At 39.8% G+C, this 16,780-nt stretch overlaps 1 protein-coding gene across 7 annotated transcripts in view; it reads left to right on the plus strand.

Moving 5' to 3' along the window:
- The first annotated feature begins 3,252 nt into the window (after positions 1-3,252).
- Positions 3,253-16,780, plus strand: part of ENTPD7 (ectonucleoside triphosphate diphosphohydrolase 7) — a 39,474-nt gene continuing 25,946 nt past the window's right edge. For 5 of the 7 annotated variants that reach the window (XR_011252068.1, XR_011252066.1, XR_011252067.1 and 2 more), the window contains exons 1-3: positions 3,255-3,377; positions 3,673-3,775; positions 5,090-5,272. Coding sequence is in view for 2 of the 7 variants with exons in the window: in XM_069567225.1 (XP_069423326.1) it covers positions 3,768-3,775; positions 5,090-5,272 (191 nt within the window). In the remaining 5 variants the exon portion in view is untranslated. Of the gene's footprint in view, positions 3,378-3,672; positions 3,776-5,089; positions 5,273-16,780 lie in introns of all 7 variants that reach the window. The other 2 variants (XR_011252065.1, XM_069567224.1) reach the window with 1 other exon arrangement.

Raw genomic sequence — 16,780 nt, forward strand, 5'->3', positions numbered from 1 at the left:
TTACTAGAGTAAAATTGGGATTCTGTTTAAGAAGGTAGAAGAGAGGTCATTGGTGTTTTGGGTAGGGAGTCAGCAGAATCTGCCACACTATGCCAAGGAATTTGGGCGGGAAACCACAGAAGGATTTAAAAACAGCAAATAGCATGATTATATTTCACTATGTCAGAATAGAAGGGTACTCAAGTGGGGCATGGGTCTTTGGAGGTAGGGTGACCAGTTAGAAGATTTCAGCAGATGATATTAGAGAGAATTTTAGGTCTTTGAATTAGGAACACCCAGTGACTAACTGGATGGAATGGGAAAAGGAAGTAGAAGGAATAGATTTAAGAATGACTTGCAGATTTCTGCTTTGATGAATCACAGGGTATTTCATCAAAGTTGGGAATATGCATGGAGGAAGTTTGGGTGGATAAGGTGATGAGTGGAGCGACAGTGAATTTGGTCTTGGACAATAAAGCACCTACAGGACACATCAGGAGAGATCAGTAAATTTGGAGGGGATAGCGAAGACCACATTAAACTCCATTAGAGGTTAGGGCAGGCTGACGTGTGGAATGAAGGAGAATTGATGAGAAATTAAGGTAAGCATACAACTAACACATAGTGTGGGGCTGGTTTGACTGATTTTGCTCAGGGCTGGGTAGAGTCAAAGACATCTTGAGAAAATTGCAAATTTAATTGTAGACAAGCCTTTAAAAAGCAGTTAAAACCCTGTTTTGAAATGCGTATTTCTGTAATTTGTTTCAACATGTTGAATTACAGCAAATGAGATGGAGAAATGATCTCAACCCATTTTTTTGGCCTCCTGACTGGAAACCTCAGAACTCGGCCCTGTAAGCTGTTAATCAAATAAGCACTGCAGGCTTTTGTAAAGAATCATGCTTTACAAATGCTTGAAGGCAGTATTGGGATTAAAATGTAGGTTTCTTTTCTGCTTTTTAAATTGTATTTATTTATTTTTGGGTGCACTGGGTCTTCGTTGCTGTGCATAGGCTTTCTCTAGTTGCGGTGAGTGGGGGTTAATCTCTAGTTATGGTAAGCAGGCTTCTCACTGAGATGGCTTCTGTTGTTGCAGAGCATGGGCTCTAGAGCCTGAGGGCTCAGTAACTGTGGCACACAGGCTCAGTTGTCTTGCGGCATGTGGAAACTTCCCAGACCAGGGTCAAAGCCCTGTCCCCTGTACTGGTAGGCAGACTCTTAACCACTGGACCACCAGGGAAGTCCTCTTTTCTGTTTTGTAACAGTAGTTATGAAATGTAAATTTAGAAGATGTTTGAATGTACCATCAAGTTCTAATAGTTCATCAACCATGTACATTAAGTACAGTTTAAAACATAAATAGGCATTTTATTTCTGCTCAAAAACACTCACTCCACTTTTTACATAAATTAGATTTTACATAAATTTTACATAAATTAGATTTATAATTTATATTTATATTTATATTTATAGATTTATAACAAAACATTTGTTGAATTTTTCCCACATCTATCTTTTTCCAGGCACCAAACTGGGCTCTAGAACAATAAAAACCACTTGACATTTGTATATTTTTGTGATTAATCCTAACTTTACGCAACTATTCTACTCAATGTAGTTTCTGGGGGCCTGGATAAAATATAACACTTGAAGCAGAGTAAGGCTTGAGAGACAAAGGAGAAAGGTGAGGATTGAAGCAAGCTAGGAAACTCAACCAGGTTGGGAGGGTAATGGAAGATAAAAGAAACAATCACAAGAGACTGAATATACAAACTGGATAATGGTCAGACCACAAATGACAATTAAAACTCTGACCCACAATCAGCAATCAGCTCAGCAATCAATCTCTGCAGCAATCAGCCCAGAATTCTTATGACTGGTCAATGACCGTCAGCTTTCCCGATTTTGCCCTGCTCTTCCAACTCAGGACCAACTGGAGAAAATCAAATATGCTCCACTAAAACAATCACATAAGATGCCATACTTCTAGTGAGCCTGCCTCCAGCTTCCCCATGCCAGTACTCTCAAATCAGTGCATATGTGAAATCTTCCCTTTTTGTTTTTCTACCTTAAACTTTCCCACTCCCCTGACAGTCTTTGGTTCTCTGCCAGATGCCAAGTGATAGTGAATGACTGCCTTGTTTTATTAGGCATAGAATAGCCTCTTTGTTCTCATTTGGGTGGTCTTCCTTTATTCCCACAGTCATTCATTCACTTATTTGTCATATATGAATCATATTTTGTGTGCCAGGGAGTGTCCAACATTGCTGTGGAAGCAGATAGTCCTTGCCCTCAAGGATATCCTGTCTATTGGGATAGATACATACATAATATAACTAACTCAACGTGGTAAGTGAAACAGTAGGCATCGGACGACGCTGAGTTATCTGGCAAGGAGGATCAAGGCAGGTGGAGGCGAGAGGTGGAGGAGGCAGAAACCAGAGGTGTGCGACTGGAGCATAAAAAGGGAGGTGAACAGTGGAAGAGCTGCATGGGCAAGTCGTGGACGGCCATGTGTGTGCCACGTTTGTAAGGGCTTGGACTTCATTCTGTCCAAGCGGTTCCCTCCTGGAAATGAGAGGAACCCCTGATATAACCAAGGCAGAAAAGCAACATTCAAGAAACATCCTTGTGTGTATCACCGTAACGTCCGGGACGGCAGGAACACAGCCGCTCGTAATGTCTGGCTCACAGTAGACATTCACTGAATGTTGGATGAATGGATATAAGTGCTTCGATGTAGTCGTCATTGTCCCCAGTTTATGTTTTTTTTTCTCACGGGACAAGACAGGGAATCCGGGGCATGTTTGAGAGACTGTAGGGAGAACTGCCGTTCTGGAGGGCAGGGTTTGTGGACACAAAACCTCCGATTGGCTGTAGGCAAGGAACGCACTTCTGTCGCGAACCCCCAGCTCCTAACCTTCCCCCCATCCACCCCCACTCCTCCCAAAGGCAATTGGCTCTGTCCCGAAAACAGCCTCAGAAAGAGGCCAGCAGAGAACCCGCGCCACCGAGACGGCAGCAGCCGCTGGGTACCTGGGCGCAGTTTGGTACCTCTCCCCTTGCGCACCCCTGCCGGCCCATCCAGGCGGAGCCACATACGACACACTTCTGGATTGGACGCGCAGGAAACCCCGGGGCGGGCATTAAGGCCGAGCGCTCTAGGGGATTGGCCACCCTGGCGGACCGACGTGCGGACGACGGAGCTGGTTTGCCCTTCGCTCAGGAGGGCGGATCCCTCTCCGCGGGTCCCCTGTCAGTCATTGGCTCTCTGCGGTTTCCTTGGGGACGTGGCGCCGCCGGCTGCCCGGGCCTCCTTCCGGCTAGGTTAGAAGCTGCTTGGAGCGCTACTGGACCTAGAAGAACGGTGCTGAGGGAGCCGGCTGGCCGTTCGACCGGTGAGTGTGAGCATGGGAACGCTGTGCGGCCCGAAGGGGTGTCCAGGGAAAGAAGAACTCGCATCCCCGCCACCTGGGGACGGCTGGTTCCTCGAGGACGTCGCCGGCCCTCTAGAACACCCGGCTCCCAGGGAGCCGGGGTAGGGTCCACTGAGCCCCAGGAACGAGAGCAAACGCATCTGGAGTGGGAGCCCGGGGAGTGGGTGGGCGCCATGGCTTCTCTTGAGGGGGAATGGGGGTATAGTTTCGTGGGCACTGCTGGAGATGAATCTGAAACCCAACCAACTCTTTCCAGGCTGCAGACTTAGGAGATGCCGAGGACGAGGAGACTACCTTTTCAAGGCAAAAGGAAAAGGAGGTGACAGGCATTGAGACCACTGAAGGGAACCCATGGCTAGGTAAGACTGCACGCTTTATCCTCTGCTGGAAGCTCAGTTGGGGGCTGGCAGGCAGGTTGAGAGGCCTTGGGAGATTGTTACAAGTGAGGTTTACTCTAATGCTGCATGTGGACTTTGCAGCCTGGTCAAATGGATGCAAAGAAGATCAGGGTTGCATTCTTTTGAAGGCGGATACCGCAATACTTTTCAGCCGTGTCCCAGGGGTGATTGAGTGAGTGCTTGCTCTGTTCTAATAAGTGCTACTAGGTTGTAATGTTCTTTCAGATTTCCATTTAAGTGAGGCTAGGTGCCCCTTGAGGAAGTTAAACAAAAACACAAACAAAAAAATTTTTTTGTTTTGTAATGAACTTTGAAAACAGACTGAGGTCCTTTTGAATTAGTATGAAAAGTGAACTTCACAGTTGAATACACTTATTCATACATTATAATACTCTGAAGGTTTCAGAGAAGATTTATGTGGATATGTGGGTCAACTTGTACCAAATGAGACAGTTGTCAAATAGGATAAATGGAGAAAGATGCAGGACAGTATACCTACCAGTGTAAAACCAAAGGAGTGGAGATACATACACACAGACACACATACACAGATATATTACCTTGATGGTATGTATTTATTCTTGTGTATGCATAAAGTCCATGAGATTGCAAAGAGTCAGACACGACTTGAGTGAGTGACACACACACACATAGAATGTCCCTGGGTAACAGTGGGATTGCAAAGAGTCAAACATGACTGAATGAAAGACACACACATACGCACAAACACTGAGTGACATACACACACACACACAGAATATCCCTGGGTAATAGTGGTTGCCTCTGAGAGGGAAATGAGGGGTTAAGGCACAAGACTCAATCTCCACTATATATCCTTTAAACTGATTTTTTTTTTCCTGTGTGTATATGTTACCCATTAAAATAGTTTTAAAAATCAGTTAATAAATTTTCTGTCTCTTCTGTTTTTTTTGACAGTATTCTTGGTGGGACTGTTGCAAGTGCTCTGATTTTTCAATGTTATATGAGTTTCCACAGGGAGACTGGTGATCTTTTCATTAACATGAAGTTGGTTCTTTGAATTTCACCCCGAAGTGCAGACTCTGGAAAAAGAGCAGAGAAGGCTTTTTTAGTTTATATAGTAAAAGCTCCATGAACCATATAGGTCCTTTTCTAAACTTTGAGACTAAATGAACATTTAGACTTCTGGTGGCATAAAGTTTTTGTCTTTATTAGGAAGGGCTTTAATCTAGTTTTAAAACCATTTTTAGCACTCAGTTGTAGAGACTTTTCTTACTAATGTTTGTCTTATTTCAGGATCAGTTTTTCCTTCCTCTGCCCAGCCTCCTGGTACTTCACTGTGCCCACAGTGAGCCCATTTCCCCGGCAGCGGGTGGCATTTCTAGGACTCTTCTTCATATCCTGTCTCCTTTTACTTATGTTAATCATGGACTTTCGACATTGGGGTGCTTCATCACCACGAGATAGGCAATATGAAAGGTGAGTCAGCTTTACATTGCTTTGACCAGCTTTGGCAATGAAGTCATAAAAATTTTGATAAGCTGTTTAACTTACTGCTACCTTAGGATGAGATGGTTAGATAGCATTACTGACTCAATGGACACGAATTTGAGTGAACTCCAGGAGATAGAGAAAGACAGAGAAGCCTGGGGTGCTGCAGTCCATGGGGTCACAAAGAGCTGGACACAATTTGGCGACTGAACAACAGCCACCTTTGACTCTTTTGGGGAATACTGAGGAATACTGCACTTTTAGTTAAAACTGCATGCCACTTACTACATTAAAAAGATCTTAATCCCTATTTTGGCAATGTTCAGTTCTGATTGAGAAATGCTAATACTACCTTTCAACCATGAAAGGCATGTTTCTCTTTCCTTGTTTGGGTGGGCTGACTTACTGGGTGCATAAATGTTTACAATTGTTACCTACTCTTGATGAATTGACCCTTTTATGGTTGTTAAATGACTCTTTATCTTTGATTGTATTCTTTGCTCTGAAATCTACTAGCCTGGTATTTCTGTGGCAGTTTCAGCTTTCTTGTGATTATTGTTAGCATGATAGATGTTTTTCCATTCTTTTAGTTTTAGCCTTTAAGTTTCTTTGTGTTTCAAGTGTGCTTCGGTAGACAGAGTTTAGGTGAGTCTTTTTACCCAGTCTGACAATGTGTGCCTTTTATGTGGGCTGTTCAGGTTTTTCCATTAATCAATTATCTTCAGGGTTTGATCTGTCTTGCTATTTGTTTTCTGCTTGTCACATCTGTTCTTTGTTTGTCTTTCCTCTTTACCCCCCCTTTTCATTCTTCTCTTTATCCTTGACCTTGGTGCTATTGTTGTCTTACTTCTTGCTTCTTCTACGTATGTTATAGGCTCTACCATACATTATTATTTTTGCCTTAAGCATTCAATTAATTTTTAAAGAGGTTTTTAAAAATAAGAAAAAAAAGGTTGTATATTTACCATTTCTGGGCCTCTTCATGCCTTTGTGTAGATTTCATATTTCCACGTATCATTTTCCTTTTGCCTAATGGTCTTCCTTTAACATTTCTAGTAGTGTGAATCTGTGGTTGGTGAATTCTTTCAACTTTTATAGGACTGGAAAAGTCTTTATTTTGCTTTCCATTTAAAAGAAATGTCCACCGAGTATGGAAGTCTAGGTTGATCTTTTTTTCTTTCTTTACAGATGATGCGTCACTGTCTTCTGGCTTGTCTCAGGAGAGCTCTGTTGTCATTTTTTTCTTTGTTCTCTCTACTTATTGTGTCTTCCTCTGGCTGCTTTTAAGGTTTTCTCTTTATCACTGGTTTTGAACAATTTGATTGTAATGGGCTTTGGTGTAGTTTTCTTCATGATTCTTATGTTTCTGATTTCTTTATTCTTGGGACTATGGATTTATAATTTTTAAACAAATTTGGGAAAATGTTAATATTATTTCTTCAAATATTTTTCTATACTCTCCCACTTTTCCTTTGGTGTCTCCAGTGACATATGTTGAGTCATACCCACTTATGTTCCGCTCACTTTTTTTTTTCCCCCCAGTCTTTTTCTCTCTCTGTATTTTTCTGGATATTTTATATTGCTGTGCCTTCCAATTCATTAGTATTTTCTTCTGTGAGTCTAACCTATTGTTAGTTCCATGAGAGCTGAATACCTTTTTTCACAGAAAATACATTTGGAATTATTTAATATAGCTTTTATTTGATATAGCTTACCAGTGCATAGAAGATCTATATTCCTTTAAAACAGTTATTTTGCTATTTTTTATTTTTTAAATTTATTTTATTCTATTCAGCTACACTGGGTCTTAATTTCAGCATGTGGGATCCAGTTCCCTGACCAGGGATCGAACCCTGCTCCCCTGCATTGGGGTGCAGAATCTAAGCCACTGGACTATCAGGAAAATCCGAGTTTTGCTATTTTTTAAAGATTAGTTTCTGGTTAGGTTACAGAATGAAGTGGTAATATGTTGTGTTCATCATCTGCAACATGATTTTCTCCTTACGGCTTCCCAGAAAGTATCAATTAGGAGGCTCTGGGCTACAAGTAATAGTAGGACGGACTTACATAATAAGAATGTTTATTGGCTCACAGAATGAGAAGTCCAGGGGTGGACGGACCACAAGTGCAACATTGGCTCTCAGGATGGGAGTCTCTGTCTCAGTTGCCCATTTCGTCAGCGTGTACTAAGTCCTTGTGCAATAGCAACCAGGGCTGCCTCCATTCTCACTCGTGTCCTGTAGGAGAGAAACAGGTCTTTCCATGCTCTCTTAAAAGAGTGAAGACCCTTCCTGGAAACCTCCAGCAACTCTTTCCGTGAGTCTTTTTTTGGTCAGAACTGGGACACATGCATCCTCCCCTTAATATTTCTGGGTTGTTCTGTCCCCAGAATTTCTCATTTCCTATTCACTTTGGTCATTCATTCATTAAAACTTTCAACAAACATTTATTGACTGGCCACTGTGTGCTGAGTGATAGGAACTATGGCATGGAGACCTTGGTGCTTTTTTCCAAGAAGTTTGTTTTCAACTTTCTCCCTCCAGTAACAGTATTGTTTTGTATTTTTCTTTCTTCCTTTTCAAAGAGGAAACACTTCTTTAGATCGATGACAGAGTTATTAACAATTGGTCTTGAGAAACCTGTTAGCTTTAGAAAACTCAGTCCATAATTTGAGTGTTTTAAATGCTTATTGAGATTTTCTCGACATATTTGAGCAGAGTTTCTCATTGGAACATAGCATGGTCTAATTATGGACTTATTTGTAGGATAATATGGCTAGAGTAAGGACTACTAGGCAGTGAGTGGTGATCTGTACAGTTAGAGGGACAGATCAGACTGGGCCTGTTAAGCTATTTCAGGGGGTTTGATGCTACTGCTAAGTCACTTCAGTCATGTCCGACTCTGTGAGACCCCATAGACGGCAGCCCACCAGGCTCCCCCGTCCCTGGGATTCTCCAGGCAAGAACACTGGAGTGGGTTGCCGTTTCCTTCTCAATGCATGAAAGTGAAAAGTGAAAGTGAAGTTGCTCAGTTGTGTCTGACGATTAGCAACCCCATAGACTGCAGCCTACCAGGCTCCTCTGCCCATGGGATTTTCCAGGCAAGAGTACTGGAGTGTGGTGTCACTGCCTTCTCCATTTAGGGAGTTTAGACATTATCCTAAGGGTAGAGGGAAGACTTTGAAAAACTTTGAAGAGTGATGTGATCAGAACTGCTTTTTAAGAAAAGGCCACTTTGGTGGCATTATGGAGAATAAATTGGAATACTCCAATAGAGATGATGGAGAGAAGAAAATGTATTTCCCAATGAGGGACTCATTGGAGGTAGAGTGATCTGATAGTTCTCGTCTACTACTAAACTCAGGTGGCCAGATTCAATAAATACTTGTGCTGAATTAACTGAAACAAGTTAGCCCCAGAGCTAAGGAACACTCAGACTGCTTGTATAGTGACTTAACAAAATCCTCACACCCCTGACAAAATCTTTACATCCTGTAATGCTCTGGCTAAGCAGCCAGTAGCCGTATAGCCTTAGAGCTCCTTGTTCTTTATTGAAAGATTGTTTGCATATGGCCGCAAATTACCGCGTGTCCTCAAACTTCACTCATGGCTGCCTATATGAGACATTTAGGAAACAAACATCTGTTGAGACCTTGCAGTATGTGAGACACTGAGCTAGACGCTAGAGTACAAAGGTGAATAAAACGTGGCCCCTGAACTCAAGGAGTTTGTAATCTAGGTAGGAAGGCAGATGTGAAGGAATAATTGTTTCCCAATGAGATAATAGTTTAACTGTGTAGAATCAGGAACAAAGAATCAGGGACTGTACATAGTCAAGAATCAGGAATAAAATTAAAAAGCAGAAATTAACCAGAAGAGGCTTATGAGTAACCATATTTGATGTCACTAAATTCATGTACTAGGAGCTTGTGTACTGTAGTGATAAGTTAGACTCTCAAATAGAGCCTCTTTGCTTTTGTTCTACAAACTGTATTTTTGTTTTTTTAAGTTTTTATTTTTAGAGTGTAGTTGATTAACAATATTGTGTTAGTTTCAGGTGTACAGTAAAGTCATTCAATTATACATATACATGCATCTATTCTTTTCAAATTATTTTTCCATTTAGGTTGTTGCATATTATGGAGCAGAGTTTTCTGTCCTATACAGTGGGTCCTTTTTGGTTATCCATTTAAAATATACTACTGTGTACATGTACATACTGTTTTAATTAGTGTGGTTCTCTCTTGTCTCAGACATAGCAGGTAATAGCCAGTTAGAATGGTGGTAGTCGGAAGGGTATGGTGGTCATTAGATGTGGACACACTGATGGCAGTAATTAATAATATGCTGATATCTTGACAGTAGGCAGGAGAGAGGAAGTTTATTAAAAGTAGACTCAATAACTCAGATTTTCTACAGACCATTTCTATAGTGGTATTCAATTCTATGAGAAAAGCGTGTTAGTCACTCAGCCATGTCCCACTCTTTTTGACCACATGGACTGTAGACCACCAGGCTCCTCTATCCATGGAATTCTCCAGGCAAGAATACTGGAGTGGGTAGCCATTTCCTTCTCCAGGGGATCTTCCCAACCTACGGACTGAACCCAGTCTCCTTCATTGCTGGTGGATTCTTTACCATCTGAGCCAACAGGGAAGCCCCTGAATCATTTGGGGACCTTTAAAAAATACAAATAACTGGACCTTTTCTCAAGGAGATTCTAATATATAGCCTAAGTTGGGAAGCACTGTTCTACAGTTCAGTTATATTTATCTGGGAACATGGCATTGTGGTATAGGAAAAGAGGGTTGATTTTAGAGTTAATCAGCCCATCATTTTCTAGTTGAGTGATCTTAGACAGGTGTTGTACTCTGGTATCTCATTTCTTTATAAAGTAGAGGTAAAAAATGCTTGCCTTGTCATTTGGATTAAAAAAGAAAAGCATCTAGGACTGCCTGGTGTGCACTGCAGATGTTAGGCTTATTAGTATTATTTGAAATAATCTTGATTTTTTTCTGTTCTCTGTTTTCTGCCCTGCAAATATACAATGAAGGTAAATGAAGGTAAGGGGCAGCACTAACTCCATTTAAAATTTTTCTTCCAGAATTTGTTTTTTGTGGTGGCTGTTACTGTTAGGTACCAGTGAGCATTAGCTGATGATAAAATGATTAAGCAAATAACTAGGAATTGAGGGAAATACCCATCACTAAGTTCAATACCTTATAAAAAATTAGGACAAGGACTTGTAGTTGTGATTTTTATATCACATACATTTAATAGTCATTTTTTTCTGATTTAAATTGTGAAAAATATTTTAATTTGAATTTTTTCAGTCTTTGGTGGAACCTATCATATCACTTTGGTGATGATATGGCCCCAAATTTTAGAAGCATGAATGGGGGTTTTCCCTCAATATCAAAACCAAAGAATTGTTATATAAACATGTATTCACATTGCTACTGAAGGAGAAAGCAGGTTTACCTGAGAACTAGAATTTAGAAAAAGGTAAATTTAGAGATTGATGAATGTCAGTAAGGTTTGAATCCAGAACCATTTTTTGATTTATGCTCCTAAAATAAACTTTATTTTTTAGACCAGTTTTAGGTTCACAGCTAAATTGAGCAGAATTGCAGAGATTTCTCATATACCCTTTGTCCTCCCCTGACATGCACAGCAAAGCTATCTTTAAGAATATTTTTTGTTAGATGTGTTTTAGTCAACTGTTTATCTAGCATGTGCCATATACTATGTGCTCCAACAACTTCATCAGACTTACTTTGTATTGTTCACCCATTTATTCATTCATTTATTCACTTACTTAACAAATGCTGTCTGCACAGTTCCTTCTTTGCGCTTGTCACATTTTAGGTTTCATTGGCCATGTGTGGCTAGTAGCTATCCTATCAGACAGTTCAGATGGGAAATATTTCCTCCAGGTCAGAAAGTTCTGGAATGTGCTAGCCCTGGATGCTGGTAAATTGTTAAACTATATTACTAATTTTTAGTTTAAGGGATTCTTTTTAGCATGTATACATGTATATTGTGCAAGACAAACAGTGAACTGTTGTATTCAGTACATTTCTTTTTCACCTTAATGTTGGATGATGTTCACTTTTTGGTAGGGCTTCCCAGGTGACTAAAGAATCTGCCTGCCAAGCAGGAGACCCAGGTTCAATCCCTGGGTTGGGAAGATCCCCTGTAGAAGGAAATGGCAATCCACTCCAGTATTCTTGCCAGGAGAACCCCATGGACAGAGGAGCCTGGCAGGCTACAGTCCATAGAGTCATAAAAGAGTTGGACATGACAAAAACTTTGTCTGGCTTATTGTTCTGAAGAATGCCTTTGGTAGCTACTGAAAGGTGCCTTCATCTTCCTTTGCTACCTGGGAATAACTGAGTGAGAGCTTCTGTGTCAGTGATTGGCTCAATAGTGGCCTTCTTTAGGAGTTTTAATTCTGTTTAAAGCAAGTGAAAAGGAGCCATGAGTTATGGTTAGAATAAAAATGATAAACAAATATACAGATGAAGTTAAGGGTTCTAATGTATAGTGGAGCAATTCAGAGATTTTGCTGGTGAAATGGAAGACATTTTTTTGCATTTATTCATTTGCTTGTCCTTAATGGTGTTCATAGTGTTTATAAGCAGAGCTTTAAATTATAAATGTTTCTGACTGCTCTGATTAATCTTGTTAGGAAGTAGTAACCTTATAAGATGCTTTTCTGGGCATGTAGTACTATCATCAGTCATGCACAGCTACTTTGGCTATAATGTCATTATATTTGGTTTTGAGCCTTGAACAGAGTTGGGATGATGACAGTTCATCAAAGAGGTGGTAGCTCCATGCTAATGGGGGCCACTTTAGTGGACTTTTGGCATGTTACTGAGTTCTTTTCGAACTCTAGAAGTGGTATAATGTGTTGATTTTGTACACTAATGGCTTGGTCAGTTATTGCTCTAATGCTGTTAATGTTTTGAGGATAATGGCAGCGAAAAGCCAATTGTCTTCCAGTTCTACCTTGGGTGATGTATATGTGGGTATCTTTCTTTTCACTGACTCAGCAGTGACTGGAGGGAAATCATGCTTCTCATATAGAAGGGATTTGTGGGTTTGAGGCAGGGGTAAGTGCATGTGATGGTAAATTGGATGTCTCCTGGAACAGTGGGTATGAGGGATTCCAAAGCTTCTGGAGTTTTTCTCCTGGGCTTTAAGTCCTTTTTAGGGATTGACTTAGTGCAGTGTCAGCAAAGCAGGAGGATTCAGCAATGCAAGTAATTAATCATGATGGCTAAGTCTAGGATTGCAAATCAGAAATGAAACTATCCAAGAAAGGACCAGTGATGCATCTTTGTTAGGAGCCTAGATGAGGAAGGGCTTCTAAGAAGTCTGAATAGGTCATAAGAGGTCAGAATTCCAGAAAAAGATGATACTATTACTTCAAGCCAAAGGGAAGAATTTTTCTTCAGTTACTCATCTGTATGGAAGATGAGAAACACAGAGACTTCTGCAGCCTGCAGCTACTGATTAGAGATTCAAGTGGAAAGTATAACATAAATGCCCTCTGGCCCTATCTTTCTTTCTTTTTTTTAAAATATAAATTTATTTATTTTAATTGGAGGTTAATTACTTACAATATTGTGTTGGTTTTGCCATACATCAACATGAATCTGCCACAGGTATACACATGTTCCCCATCCTGAACCCCCCCTCCCTCCTCCCTCCCTGTACCATCCCTCTGAATCGTCTCAGTGCACCAGCTCCAAACATCCAGTATCATGCATCAAACCTGGACTGGCAATTCGTTTCATATATGATATTATACATGTTTCAATGCCATTCTCCCAAATCATCCCACCCTCTCCCTCTCCCACAGAGTCCAAAAGACTGTTCTATACATCTGTGTCTCTTTTGCTGTCTCGCATACAGGGTTATCGTTACCATCTTTCTAAATTCCATATATATGCGTTAGTATACTGTATTGGTATTTTTCTTTCTGGCTTACTTCACTCTATATAATAGGCTCCAGTTTCATCCACCTCATTAGAACTGATTCAAATGTATTCTTTTTAATGGCTGAGTAATACTCCATTGTGTATATATACCACAGCTTTCTTATCCATTCATCTGCTGATGGACATCTAGGTTGCTTCCATGTCTTGGCTATTATAAACAGTGCTGCAATGAACATTGGGGTACACGTGTCTCTTTCAATTCTGGTTTCCTCAGTGTGTATGCCCAGCAGTGGGATTGCTGGGTCATAAGGCAGTTCTAGTTCCAGTTTTTGAAGGAATCTCCACACTGTTCTCCAAAGTGGCTGTACTAGTTTGCATTCCCACCAACAGTGTAAGAGGGTTCCCTTTTCTCCATACCCTCTCCAGGATTTATTACTTGTAGGCTTTTGGATCGCAGCCATTCTGACTGCCGTGAAATGGTACCTCACTGTGGTTTTGATTTGTATTTCTCTGATAATGACTGATATTGAGCATCTTTTCATGTGTTTGTTAGCCATCTGTATGTCTTCTTTGGAGAAATGTCTATTTAGTTCTTTGGCCCATTTTTTGATTGGGTCGTTTATTTTTCTGGAATTGAGCTGCAGGAGTTGCTTGTATATTTTTGAGATTAGTTGTTTGTCAGTTGCTTCATTTGCTATTATTTTCTCCCATTCTGAAGACTGTCTTTTCACCTTGCTTATAGTTTCCTTTGTTGTGCAGAAGCTTTTAAGTTTAATTAGGTATATAGTAAAATTGCAGGATATAAAATCAACACACAGAAATCCTTGCATTCCTATACACTAATAATGAGAAAATAGAAAGAGAAATTAAGGAAACAATTCCATTCACCATTGCAACGAAAAGAATAAAATACTTAAGAATATATCTACCTAAAGAAACTAAAGACCTATATATAGACAACTATAAAACACTGGTGAAAGAAATCAAAGAAGACACTAATAGATGGAGAAATATACCATGTTCATGGATTGGAAGAATCAATATAGTAAAAATGAGTATACTATCCAAAGCAATTTATAGATTCAATGCAATCCCTATCAAGCTACCGGCAGTATTTTTCACAGAGCTAGAACAAATAATTTCACAATTTGTATGGAAATACAAAAAACCTCGAATAGCCAAAGCAATCTTGAGAAAGAAGAATGGAACTGGAAGAATCAACCTGCCTGACTTCAGGCTCTACTACAAAGCCACAGTCATCAAGACAGTATGGTACTGGCACAAAGACAGAAATATAAATCAATGGAACAAAATAGAAAGCCCAGAGATAAATCCACGCACCTATGGACACCTTATCTTCGACAAAGGAGGCAAGAATATACAATGGATTAAAGACAATCTCTTTAACAAGTGGTGCTGGGAAAACTGGTCAACCACTTGTAAAAGAATGAAACTGGAACACTTTCTAACACCATATACAAAAATAAACTCAAAATGGATTAAAGATCTAAATGTAAGACCAGAAACTATAAAACTCCTAGAGGAGAACATAGGCAAAACACTCTCTGACATACGTCACAGCAGGATCCTCTGTGACCCACCTCCCAGAATATTGGAAATAAAAGCAAAAATAAACAAATGGGACCTAATTAAACTATCTTTCTTTCTTGTATTGTAGTGTCAGCTGACTTTTTTCTGCCAATGCACACATGGCAACTTTAAGAGAAAAGAAAGCAAAGTTGAGTTGTACCCAAATTAGAGTTTTAAGGTTTCTTATTGTGACAGGAACCAAAGAGGATGACAGGATGCTTTGGAAAGCCACTGAAATTCTCTAAGAAAGAGACCAACTGATTTTGAGTATAGCTATACAAAGACTTAGGTGAATTGTTAACAGACCAGCAGCTTCATATTGTGAGCTCTAGGCCCAACCCAGTCAGTATTGATTGATACATATTGGAGAAATGTGAGGAACGTTCGGACTGTATTGGGGCATGCAGTTAATGTACTCACTCTTGAGAAACTGAGAAGCTAAATGGAGAGGTGGAGCAAACAAATACGAAAGAAATCTTAGGGCTCAGCCTGAAATACAAGCAAACTGCTTAAAGAGAATAATGACACTCCAGGTCATTGTGAATATTACAAGCATCGGCATTGTTGATTGGAGGCTTCTTAAGAACTGGAAAACCATGTCAAAGAAGGGAAAGGGGAAGGAATAGGAAGAAAAACAGACAGATGTTTGTTAGAAACAAGATTGTGTTCAAGTAGCAGCTCTCAAAGTAACCCTTGGAAGTCTCTGAGACCCTTTTAGGGGATCTGTAAGGCCAAAACTATTTCAATAAAAATACTAACACATTTTGTGTTTAAAAAATTCATAACACAATTTATCATCTTAATTGTTTTTAAGTGTTAAGTATCTTCACATTGTTATGCAGCCAATCTCCAGAACTTCTTCATCTTGCAAATCTGAAACTCCATTCTCATTAGACAACAATCCTAATTTTTTCCCTACCCCCAGCCCCTGGTAACCACTGTTCTATTTTCTGATTCTGTGAATTTGCTTATTTTTCATATTTTCATAAGTGGAATTATATAGTGTTTGTCTTTTGTGACTGACATATTTCACTTAGCCTGATGTCCTCAAGGTTCACCCATGTTGTAGCACATGACAGGATATCCTTTTTTTTTTAAGGCTGAATCCTATTCCATTGTATGTATATAACACATGTTGTTTATTCATCTGTCATGGACATCTAAGTTGCTTCTACCTTTGGCTGTGGTGATAGTATTTGTTTTTTTCACTGAGTTGACATTTACACTGATGATACAAAAGCAATGTTGGGTAAAACTGCTAGTGCTTTAGCACAAATCAAGATAGAGCGCCAAATTAAAGCAGTAATTATGGTGTCTTCACTGTTGCACAGTTGCAATGGGAAGGAAAGTCAAGTTCCACTTAAGAATATCATTTTAATGTTCTGTGTGACAAAATGGGAAATATGCATTAAGCACTTTGCTATATACGCAGGTTGTCTCAAGGAAAAGCACTTAGGCAGTTGTTTGAGTTGTGAGCTGAATACAGCCCTGCTTTTATCATACTATTTTTCACTTGAAAGAATAACTGTCAGAACAACTATGTATTTCGTAAGACATTTGCTTGAAAATGAATGAAGTAAAAACCTATCACTTCACAGAAAATTACTATCAGTATTTATTGCCAATGATAAAATTTGAACTTCTAAGTGAAAAGTAGAAGTTTGGGATATTTGTTTCTGCCACTGTGAGTGTGCTTCCCAATATCTCAGAAGTTTTGCTTCCCAATACTTCAAAGACTTTTTTTATAAAATTCGTAGTGATATTAATGAAAGTATGTGGTTTTTGGTAGAATGAAATATGTCAGTGTTAAGATTTGCATAGCTCAATGAACCAGTAGTTTTCAGTATATGATGTGACAACATCATGTGTGAATAAAAGCAATTTAAAGTGAAAGATAGACCAGTGCATTTTAATGTAACAGTGTGAAAAGTTCTCAGAGTTTAGATTCCACATTGCCA

Source organism: Ovis canadensis, chromosome 22 (genome assembly GCF_042477335.2).
Source record: "Ovis canadensis isolate MfBH-ARS-UI-01 breed Bighorn chromosome 22, ARS-UI_OviCan_v2, whole genome shotgun sequence".
Lineage (NCBI taxonomy): Eukaryota > Metazoa > Chordata > Mammalia > Artiodactyla > Bovidae > Ovis > Ovis canadensis.